Raw genomic sequence first — 12120 nt, forward strand, 5'->3', positions numbered from 1 at the left:
TGTTTTTAAAGGAAAGAGTGAAGAAGAGGGAAAGAGGAAAGAAGAACAGAGGGGGCAAGGAGAGAGGAAAGAGACAGAGAAACAAAATTAAAAGGAATGTGAGGAAAGAAACAGTGGGGAGAGAGAGAAGGGTGATGACATGATTAATATGCAATGTAAACATGTATAGAAATAGCAGTCAATCCCATCAGTGTATACAATTAATTTTAATTAAAACAAACTCATCTGAAACTAAGAAAAGAGAGAGAAAAAGAAAGGGTGGATAGAGGACGTATCAGATATTAAACTGATAAGAACAGATACTACACTTGATGTTAGCCAAAAGGCCGAGAAAAAAAAAAAAAAAAAAAAGAAAGGGTGGAAGGGGAAAGAAGGGAGGGAAGGAAGGAAGGAGAGATAGAAAGAAAAATAATTCCTTTTGTGAGATCTGCTTAGACCAAGCCCACTTATCCTGCCTGTGGCAGGATTTAGTGCGGTCAAGGAGGAAGTACTGTGGAACACCAGAGAAAAAACCTCCAGGGGTACCTGTGAGCCAGCATCTCTCCCATGTACATGGCCATCGAGTTCTGAGGAACATTCAGTTTCCTTCTGTAGCAAGCACCGTGTGGTGACACGTCCTCATTCTGGTGACCTCTGCATTCGGATCCACTTCTTTGTGTCTTCTTGGTCCTGGAAAATGTGGGCATTTGCAACCACCAAATACAATCAACTCACTTGACTAAGGTGAAAACCAACTTGGAGAGTTCATAACTTACACCATGACACTTGCTTAACTGTCTACTAGCCACGTTAAAGACTGAAATCCACATTCTCAGTTCTAACCAATATGGCCGCTGCAAATTCCACCAGGAAAGACCACGGGTACTGGATCAGGGGTTGCCCGAGACTCTCAACTACCACCTGCCCCACTGCCTTTCTGTTAGCACGGAGGAGACAAGGCTTCCTCCAGCCCTTCCACGGCAGGGCCACTGCTTCTGACACACCATTCCTGCCACTGTGTCATCAACTGCCCACGAAGCTGCTCTCAGCGACCTCAGCAATGAGTTCTCAGCTCTGCTTTTTAAAATGCTTATTATATTTTAACACCAGCAACTGCAAAAGAATGACTTGGAGGATTATGCTTTGACCTAGATGGCCATCTCTACATTTATTACAACATGCTTGGTTTAGAGATTAAAACATTGATTTTTGTCAGGGGACTAAAACAAAAACTTATCCAATGAAAGGAAGCAAGCCTTGCTACCCCCAGACAGCAGAGAACTGAGCTAAAGCAAGGGGCTGGCTTGTATACAGTTCTCCTACCTCAGTTTTTCTGCTCAAGTTGAAGATGCAGACAAAATTTTCCACTTTAAAATCTAGCAATCAGACACTTATTCCAAATTATTTGCTGCTGAATTCAGGCAATTATTCTTTTCTCCCACTTGTAAAGAGGTGTTGGTGAAAGTCTTCTGGTTAATAGGAAGATGGATGCTTCTTTAAGGTATCGTTTTCACACAATTAATGACTTACTGAAATGCATGGGCCAAATCACTACTCTTTCCCATAGAAGTCAATAATTATCAGCACAAGGAAGAATTCGACTTGGAAATCCATCCTCGTTAGATGCATCATGGCTTGTGAAAAGTCAAATAAACTAAGTGAGGTACCTCCTGTGGCCTTAATACGTCACATGATACAAACTGTGTAAAAACAAAAAATGAGGGATTCGCTGAATATAAAATCATCATCTGCAGGCAGTAATTGTTTCTAATTATACCTGGCATTTTGATTAGAGAAGAAAGCAATCAGAAATTATCAAAGACAGAATGCTGAGATAATCTGACTCAGGTAAGTTTGACCATTCTGCACATTTTACTTAGAGGTCTTATGTTTTTTCTAAGTATTTTTTTCCTTTTGAATTTTCAATACAGGGTTTCTCTGTGTATCCCTGACTATCCTGGAACTCGCTCTGTAGACCAGGCTGGCCTTGAACTCAGAGATCCACCTGCCTCTGCCTTCTAAGTACTGGGATTAAAAACATGAGTCACCAAAACCTGATTTTTCTAAGTATTTTTAAGATTTATTTTTTTTATTACCCCTTCCCAGAGATGATGTTGAATTTCCCCTCTGTATGCTATGACTATGTTTTATTACCATTGGTTAATAAAGAATCTGCTTTGGCCTATGGCAGGACAGAATAGAGCTAGGTGGGAAAAACTATACTAAATGCAGGGGGCAAGTAGACAAAATAAAAGAGACACCATATAGCTGCCAAAGGAGAAAGACTCTGTAACCTTACTAGTAGGCCACAGTCTCGTGGTGATACGCAGATAGAAATGGGTTAAGATGTAAGAGCTAGCTAGAAATACACCTAAGCTACTGGCCAAACAGTGCTTTAATTACTATAGTTTCTGTGTGATTATTGGAGTCTGGGCTACCAGGAGGTCAACACACAGCCTCCATCTATACATGTGTCCCCCCGCCCTTGGGCCCTCCTTATTACCCAGCCTCTCTAGGTCTGCAGATAATAGCATGGTTATCCTTAACTTTACAGCTAATATCGACTTATGAATGAGTACTGTCTTTCTTGGTCTGGGTTACCTCACTCAGGATTATTTTTTTTTCTAATTTCATTCATTTGCCTTCAAATTTCCTGATGTCCTTGTTTTTAACAGCTGAGTAATATTTCATTTTGTAAATGTATCACATTTTCTTTATCTATTTTTTGTTGAGGGATATTTAGGTTGTTTCCGGGTTCTGGCTATTATAAATAAACTGTTATGAATGTAGTTGAGCAAGTGTCCTTGTAATATGATTGAGCATCCTTTGGGTATATGCCCAAGAATGGTATCACTGGGTGTTGAGGTAAATGGAATTCCAATTTTCTGAGAAACTGCCATATTGGGGATGGGATCTTGAGGGATCGAATTGGAGGAATGAATGAAAGGGGAGAGTACTGAAAGAGACAACTGGAAATGGGGTGAGGGGTGCTTATCAGGGTCAGGTAGAAACCTGATAAAAGGAAAACTCCCATGAATCTACAAGGATGACCCCAACTAAGGATGACCCTAGCAATAGTAGATACATCTCCTGTGATCAGATTAGTGACTACCCCAATTGTCATCAGAGAGCCTTCATCCAGTAGCTGATAGAAACAGACACAGAGACCCAATAGTCAAACTTTAGACCAAGTTCAGGAACCCTGCTGAAAAGAGGGAGGAAGAATCATAGGAGTCAAAGGGGTAAGGACATTACAAGAAAATGAACAGAAACTAGCCTGGAACTCACAGAGTCTGAACTGACAACCAGGGAGCCTGCACGGTGCCAACACAGGTCCTTTACATATATGTTACAGTTCTGTAGCTTGATCTACTTGTGGGATTCCCACCAATGGGAGCAAGGGTTGTCCCTAATGCTTCAGCTGACTCTTGGGAGCCTATTCTTTATCCTGGATTCCCTTGTCCAGCCTTAATACAAGGGGAGGTGCTTAGTCTTACTGCAACTTGAGACACCCTGCTTTGTTGATAACCATGAGAGGCCTGGCCCTTTCTGAACAGAAACAGAGGCGGGATAAATTGGGTGTGGGTAGAGAAGGGGAGAATGAGAAGAGAGGAGGGAGGGGAACCTGTGGTTGGGAAGTAAAACAAATAAAAGATTCATTTATTTTACGTGTATGAGTGTTTTGCCTACATGTCTGTATGTGCACCACGTGCAGAGTTCAGAGGATGAGGTCAGATCTCCTAGAACTGAAGCTGTGGATAACTGTGAGCCCCCATGTGGGTGCCAGGAACCAAACCCAGGTAAAAGCAAGTGCTCTTAACCACAGGTCATCTCTCCAGCCCAACGCCAAGGGCCTTTTCAAACGTCAGCCAGCCACGCAGGATGCTGAAGCATAAGAATCACATCAGTCCACAAGCTCAAGACCAGCCTGGGCAAGGTGGAGAAGCAATGTCTTTAGGATAAATGTTCACGCAGAACCCCATGTTTAATTCTTTTCAATTATGCAATCGATAGGCCAGAAAGCTGGTGTCATGTGCTCTGCCTCTTCTGTGATGCTCATCATTAAGATCTCAGGTGATTCAGTTTTCAGTCACACGAATCTAATTTTTAAAACTCTCTCCCAACAGTTTGACTCTGAGCTTTTACTAGCTAAGTCTAACAGACCCGAACTTAAAATAAAGGTACATAGATACTGGTATCCATAGCTACAGATAACGTAGAGCCATGAGGCCTCTGAGAGTCAGACAGTGTGCCGTCCTATACAAATATTTTCAGCAGCCAACAGTCTTGCTATCTTAGTAAATTAACACTGAGGTTGTTTCCCGCCAGGCCTCTTCAAAGGTCATGTGTGAGTCCCTTGTGGAAACGGCGAGTAAAAGGCCTCCACGTTCCCATGTTGGATTTGTCTACAGCATTCAAAATAAAAACAGTTCGGGATGCCAACTGCAGTTTACTTATTTCCATGAAAACAATTTTTAGGCCTCTTTTTTTTTTTTTAAATAAAGCTTTATTTGTTTTGCTAAACATAGAGCACTAGCACATACCACTCCAGAAGACTTCCTCGTTGTGACTGGGAGATGAACTCCGCAGACGAGACAGGCAGCAGTCTGTAGCTTGTGATGGGTGGAGGAAGGGAGAAGCTGTCCTTCCATTCTCTAGAAAAAGCTCTAAATGCTGTCCATTTCCTATTGGAGCAGAAGAACCAAGAGACGTGTTGCGAGCTGAAGAGAACTAACCAAACCATGAGTTACTTTTGTTTTGGAAAGATGACCGGGTGGTAACACTTTTGGGAGAACATAATTTGCAACAGAAAATCAGTTGAAACAAAATTTGCCCAACAATCTCCAAAGTAGAACCTGCAATATTATTAAGGGGATTTAAAACAAAAGCTTAGATTCATTAGAAAACAGTGACATTTATATAACAAAACAGATATGCACTAAACAACCTAAGTGGCATTTTATTGGCTTAGCATCCTGTCATTCCCATTTTCTTTCCCTGAACAGGAGGGTAGAACGTGAGTTTAGCAAACCCTGCAATGTAAAAGCCCATGAATACTTATTCTGCTGAACTAATGAAGGTATCTGTGACCTACTGCACACAGTATCTTTGCTCTTCAAAAGTCAAATACTCCTGCCTTCACTTCCTTTGATGATGGCCCATAAGGAGGTGTATGGAAATAAACCCTTTACTCCCCAGCTGGTTTTGATCATGATGATCCACCATAGCAACAGAAAAATGAACAAGGCAACAAAGTCTACGACCTGGAAAAAAACTGTGAGCAATAAATACCAAAACCCAAATCATCTAATCAAAAACCGGATAAACTGAATACACACTTCTCAAGGGGTGGAACACCACAAATAGCCTGTAAATATTTGGGAGAATCAATGACCGCGATGCTAATGAGGGGTAGATGTGGCGAAATATAAACTTGTAAGCACGGCAGATGGGGGTGTAAACTGATGCTTCTCGGGTTGTCCCTGCGGAAATGGGTGTTGGTGGTCCCAAAGAAAGCGAAAAGAACTGCTAGATGATTCAGCTATAGCACCCCAATACAGGCCCCAAAGAATTCTAAGTCAGCAAACTACATAGATATTTGTACATCCATTTTTACTGCTATTATACTCACAATAGGTACTGTACAGAACCGGCCCAAGACGTCTTTCAACACATAAATGCATAAAGAAAATGTAGTGTAGATATATACAATGGAATCTTATTGCACTCTAATAAAAAATGAAATTATAGTATTCAAAGGAAAACAGACAAAACTAGGGACTATTATGTTAAGTAAAAGGGCAGATTCTGAAAAATTAAAAAGTGCATTTTCTCTTGCATGTAGAATAGAGGTGTGTTTGTGCGTGCGTGTGTGTGTGTATGTGTGTGTGTGTGTGTGTGTGTGAACATTAAAGTAGAAAGGGTGGGAAAGTCCAAACAGGAGTCAGGGGACAAGAAAAGGTACTGAAATAAATGTAATGAAAGCAGGGGATAATTTAGGGGGAAGAAGGGACAGTAAGCGAGGGAACGTTAAGTATGAGGGGAGGGAGAGACAGGAATAAGATCAAAGCAGAATGAAGCACATGTATGAAAACGTCACACAACAAAGCCCATTCCTTTTCATAGTAACAAAAATGAAAATAAGATTAACAAATAGAATAAAAAAAAAATTGATCAGGGAGAGGGAAAGCCAAGGGAGATGCTACGATGTTCATAAGGAGACAGCAGTGTTCATAAGGGAACTGCAGTGTTCATAAGTGGACCACAGTGTTCATAAGGGGACGACAGTGTTCATAAGGGGACCGCAGTGTTCGTAAGGGGACCGCAGTGTTCATAGGGGACGACAGTGTTCATAAGGAGACAACAGTGTTCATAAGGGGACCGCAGTGTTCATAAGGGAATTGCAGTGTTCATAAGAGGACTGCAGTGTTCATAAGGGGACCGCAGTGTTCGTAAGGGGACCGCAGTGTTCGTAAGGGGACCGCAGTGTTCATAAGGGGACCGCAGTGTTCGTAAGGGGACCCCAGTGTTCATAAGGGGACGACAGTGTTTATAAGGGAGCATGTGTTACTTCTACTTTTAGAGGTCCTAACTGGGATGAGGCATAAAACAGGTAAAATATTCACATAACAAAATGTAACACGAAGGCAAGAGGCCTCAAACTCAAGGCTAGCAAACACACACACACCACCACCATCACCACTACCACCACACATTAGTAACAGAATCTAGTCATGTATTAAAAATTTAGGATAATACATTATGATATGGCTGGAATTTACACCACTTTCCACCTAATTCAATGGTGAACTCATATTAGAAATCAAATACCACAATATACCCCAGTGCAATAGAAAGTAAATTCATGGGGCTAGAGAGATGGGTTAGAGACCCCTTTCTCCCATACATGCGTGCGTGTGTGAGTGTGTGTGTGCGTATGTGTGTAAAAGGGAGAGCAGGATCAAGAGGCCAGGAGAGTAAAGAAAAGGCTGGGAAACCAAAATGGCTGAATTATATAGGGAAAAGCAGTTGAGGAAAGGACAGCCCAGCCCCTAGGCTGGAGATGGTCAGGGGAGGAGGCAGGGTAGGCCAGCCATTCCCTCTAACAGGTAGGGACTGAGGGATGCTGGGAGAACCTGGCAGACAGGTACACTTTGACATGTTAAATAGGCAGCTCAGCCATATGTCCCAGGTTTGAGACCTAACATTGACAAGAAGCAACAGTTCCCACATGACGAGCCTCGCCTACCCCCACATGCAAAGGAAGATTACATGAAGCATTGAACATCTGGAATGGCCAGAGAGAAGGCTTAGCACGCACAGGCGCTACTCCCAACCTGAGCTCTTCAATCCCCAAGACCCACATGCTGGAAAGATAGCACCGACTCCTGTAAGCTGTACTCTGATCTATACCACACACATTTCACACGCCACAGACACAACACAGACACACCACAGACACATCACACACACACACACACAAGCACACAACCACCTGCTGGGGGCACCTACAGTAGACCCTCCCACATCAATCGTCAGTCAAGAAAATGCCCCCCAGACATGTCCACAGGACAATTTGTTGGTGACAAATCTTCAACTGAGCTTCCCTCTTCCCAGGTAAATCTAGATTATATCATGTTGACAAAAGCAAACCAGCACAATTGTAAACATATAGCAATAATCACCAAATAAATTATAGATTCAACAATCTAATATATATATACATATATATATATATATATGAATAGTTAGATTTTTATGAAATGTGAAGGCTAAACTATATGGGGAAAATGTACAGATATATTAAAATCAAAGTGAAACCATTATCAGACACCAGTATTTACCTACACATTGATAATTCAAACCCGACAAGGCAAACTTTGGTAAAAATGCTGTGTAAGAAACACACTGATGATGCAGGTATTAACTGGTATAAGCACTTAGGAAAATTGTTGCTACCAAGCATCGCTTGTATTCTTGGTTTACAGTGCTTCCCTAAGAATTTTACATGTTTCAAAAAGTAAGCATAAGGCAGAAAGGAATCACACACACACTTCCAAAAGCAACAAAGGGGTTCTCCACCATGGGGCAAGACTGAGCAGAAAGCAGAACTAGACTTTGCTTCAACAAAATGTCAAAGTCTAAGAACGCTGGGTCTAAAAATCACCTTCACATTAAATATTTGGAACAGTACTCGGGCCAACATGGACACTTCTCCATTTTTAAATGGGCGAAATCTCTGTAGACCATGGAAGATACTCTGTCCCAGGAGAACAGGGGCCGATCTCAAAGGCGAGAGCACAGAAACAGGTCAGGGTACACTCAGAAGTAATGCAGGTGCTCCACTATTTTGCAGAAGAAACAAAGGAGAGAGAAGGGAGGAGGAGGAAAGAAAGAGGGAAAGACAGAGACAGTCAGACAAACAGCCATTGGGGCATGCTCTCTTGAAACCAATACAAAAGCCAAAATAAACCTCACTTACTTATGATACACCAAGTGATGTGAAAATATTAACAAAGGCATTTGAGGAGGCTCCCTAACTTATCTAAAAAGAAAAAAAAAAACACTAGACATAATATTAAAAAAAGAAAAACACTAGGCACAATATTAAAAAAACTTCAGTATTTATTTACACTGCATTTACTTTTAAAAGGATGAAGCTGAGAAAATACATTCATAAAGGAAGTAATTTCATTTTACCAAACCTATTTATACTTTTTTATGAAACCAAACACAGATTTAATTTAGATTTACAGGTCTAAGAGAACCCAAAGAATTCATCCAGCTCAACCTTCCTTCGGTCTTTAGCTAAGACTCACATCACACGACTGTGGGCAGACGCAAATCTACTCCACATCCACACATCTGCAGACTGATATATGGGACATCAAAGAGCCAGCGTTAGTAGATTTCACAGCAACTGACAAACCTGCAATGAAAGGCACAGCCAACACAATGCAAGACAGTAGGGAATTTTGCACAATAACAACAACAACAAAATGGGATGTACACAGAGATCACAGTTGGCAACGAAGTCAATGTACCACAGTCACAGCACCCAGTGTGGTTTTCATTCAAGTATGTACATTATTCTTAGGCTTGGTTTTCACAGACGTGTCAGGGAGGAGAAAGCACACACAAGAACTTTACACACTATAGAAAACAACAAATAGAAGAGGGGGAACACTTTACCTTTAGACTCTGCAACAATCCCAAGCCTGTTGCACCACCACTATACACTTGGCTTGTAATCGTTCACTGATTTGTACATCTCTAAAGACAGCATTGAGATTTATAAAAATACTGACAACGGCTCAATATGGTAAGGGTCAGGTCTGGCTTCTCTGAAACCCCCTATTTCAGTAGTTTATAACTTAGCATTCTTGAGCCTCGACTGACTGAAAACTGTCTCGAGCGCTGAGGTCTTTAAAGCTCCGTAGCCGCATCACATCCGGAAACTTCTCGTCCTCTGAAACGGCTGGAAAGGCTTCCTCAGCGCCCACATAAACAGCTGCGGTTTGGGCTTGGGCTTTTCAGGGAAGAGGAGCGCTTCACTCTCTGGTGTAGGAAATCGCTCCTGGTAGACTTCAGGGTACGATTTCTGAAACTGAACAGGAGTCCAATATGAGTCAAAAAAGACACAGAAGAAATTGGACAGTCCAATTGCAAGACTTCTTGATTCCCGCTCTCCTTTACTTTCGGTAAACTATTTGATGCTGGTGCCCACAGCTCCACTTCACCTTTGATCCAGTCTGCAGATGAAATTGTCCTTGTAATCAAATCCCTCAAAATGCTCTCACTGTCCACTCCAACCAGACCTCACTGTGAAAACCATAAGTCTGAACGGGAAGTGCCCTGTATTTACACAAAATCTCTCTGCTTCTCCAGCTTAGCCTGGCCAGCTTCTACCCAACACAGAGAAGAGAGGAATGTCAGAGGTATTTATCCAAGGAATATTTAAAGGAAGGGCATGTATTGTATTCTTCCTTCAATATTTGCCACTCCAACATTAGCAGAAGAAACATGAGAAAGAGGCCCAGATCCCTGATGTCCAGGGAACAATCCTATGTATGCTGTGTCCAGGAACCCAGCTGTGCAGTGAAGAACAAAAATCAAGAGTGGCAAGGCCCCACTTCCAATTCCAGCACTCCACAGGTTGGGAGGAGAAGATGACCAGGTAGAGGCTGGCCTGGGTGACAGAGCAGGACTCTGTCTGAAAAAACTAAAAAAACAAACCGAGAACTAAATACCATCCACCCGAGTGAAGACCAGGCTTTGAGGATGGTCAAAGTTCACGTTAGGTTGGGATGGCAAATGTCCTCCTGGTGCCATGTTTCGAACGTGTGGTTCCCAACAGGGGGCATGGCTTGGGGAGGTCTTGAAAACTGGGAGGCAGAGCCTGGCTGAAGGAAGTGAACCACTGGAAGCAGGTCCCTGCGGGTACATTACCCTACCCTTTTCCACAGAAGCTCTCTGGCCCATGGTGGCATGAAAAGTCTTTAGGCATGCTCCTGACGCCACACCCTAAATTGTTCCATCATCCCTTACCTGCCACAGTGAATATACCCTCTGGTACTGGGTGCCCATGAAACCTTCCTCACCCCTTAAGTTGCTTCTATCTGTCTTCCTCCACAGCATCAAAACCTAAGTGATGTGGTGCCGTGAAGCGGTGTGCCTTTTCTGGATGAAGACTTTTCTCTAAGAACCTCGGCTGTGCTGCCCCACTTAAGAGGAACTTAGTTTGGCTGGCTGGAATACTTAGTGGGGTCTAAGACAGGAAACCACGCTGACAATGCCTATCTAAAAATAACAGTTCCTACAAGGTGGCTCAGTGGGTAGAAGCACCTTTGCAGAGGCTGAACACCAAGGTACACCAGACAATTAACTCTTAACAGGTGTCTTGACTTTACATGCATGCTGCGGTATAGGCACCTGCACGCACACACACACACACACACACACACACACACACACTAAATATTTTCCTTATAGTCAGTTTCCATGAAGTAATTGTTTGGCTGATTCCTGTCATGTCAGGTAGCAAAGCGAATGGCAACTATAGAATTCAACTCTACGAGAGAAGTACTCAATGATGTCAAACATGATAGAACTGTAGAAATGACTGCAGTGTACCAGTCAACCAAATTTCTGCAACACAGAACCTAATGAAAAACTCACATGCCTAGATAAGATTTACATAAAGCTCATGAAAAGAGAGAAAAAGAAGAAGCAGCGAGAACAGAGGAGAGGGAGAAGCCTCCTCAAGAGCACCCTAATCACCTGCTTCAGCTTCTTCTTCTTCTCCTTATTGGAGAGTTTGGCATCTGCTATGACTTCTTCCAACAAGGCTGCCAGAGGCTCCTGAGAGCCGTATGCCCTTTGGTATTCAAATTCCTCTGGACTGATTTGACGGCAAAAAGAAGGCGCAGACAACGTGATATCCATATCAGCTCCTGGGTATTTTATCTGAGGCAAAGCAAAAAAATCAGATTAAATTAAAACCAGCTTGTCTCCTGGTAGGAGTGAGATATTTTCTTCAGTTTGCTTGGGGGGGGCATACTGAAAAGAAGGGTATATTCATGCTTTCAAAAGAATAACATTTAAAGCCACAGTCTTAAGTTTAAAATACTAAATTGCTTTATTTTTCTGAATTTGAGATTCATTCTAAAACAAAAAAACAAACAAAAAACCCAATATACAACAAAGAACCCCTATATGTGCCCTTCAATAAGATCTGAAATTTAAATAGAAATCAGGGGCCAGTGAGTGGGTGGTGGAACACTTTCTAGAAAAGCCTGGAGAGCTCAGCTTGATCTTCAGGAGCCATGTACAGCCATCACTGACTTTATTCAGCCATAGCGCAATTCCGTCTTTACAAGACCAAGCTCATCTGCGGGCAGATTATCAGCATAGCCCACCCTTGATCCTCAAACCACAGGACTCACCAGCTAAGCTACTGTGATCTACCTGCTCTGTATGTGAGCACAAAAACCCGGCAAGTACCTGGAGCGACAATGGCTGCTCTAACCCTCCCTTGTGAAGACTGAGGAAGTTTTTCATCTTTACTCTTCAAAGTCGAAGCCATAAAAATATCAGGATTGAAAAAAAATGTTAAACTAAAATACTAGTAAGATTATGTGT

General features: G+C 42.3%; 1 protein-coding gene and 1 pseudogene across 1 annotated transcript in view; both read right to left on the bottom strand.

Annotated features, from left to right (window-relative positions):
- Positions 1-253: 253 nt before the first annotated feature.
- Positions 254-338, bottom strand: LOC130887684 (U2 spliceosomal RNA; annotated as a pseudogene).
- An 8315-nt stretch (positions 339-8653) lies between these two features.
- Depdc1b (DEP domain containing 1B) overlaps positions 8654-12120 on the bottom strand; it is a 64836-nt gene continuing 61369 nt past the window's right edge. The window contains exons 10-11 of the mRNA XM_057789814.1: positions 11260-11445; positions 8654-9586 (exon numbers count right to left, since the gene is read on the bottom strand). Coding sequence (XP_057645797.1) covers positions 9425-9586; positions 11260-11445 — 348 coding nt within the window. The 3' untranslated portion in view covers positions 8654-9424. The remainder of the gene's footprint in view (positions 9587-11259; positions 11446-12120) is intronic.

The sequence above is a fragment of the Chionomys nivalis genome, chromosome 15, assembly GCF_950005125.1.
Source record: "Chionomys nivalis chromosome 15, mChiNiv1.1, whole genome shotgun sequence".
In the NCBI taxonomy this organism is placed as follows: domain Eukaryota; kingdom Metazoa; phylum Chordata; class Mammalia; order Rodentia; family Cricetidae; genus Chionomys; species Chionomys nivalis.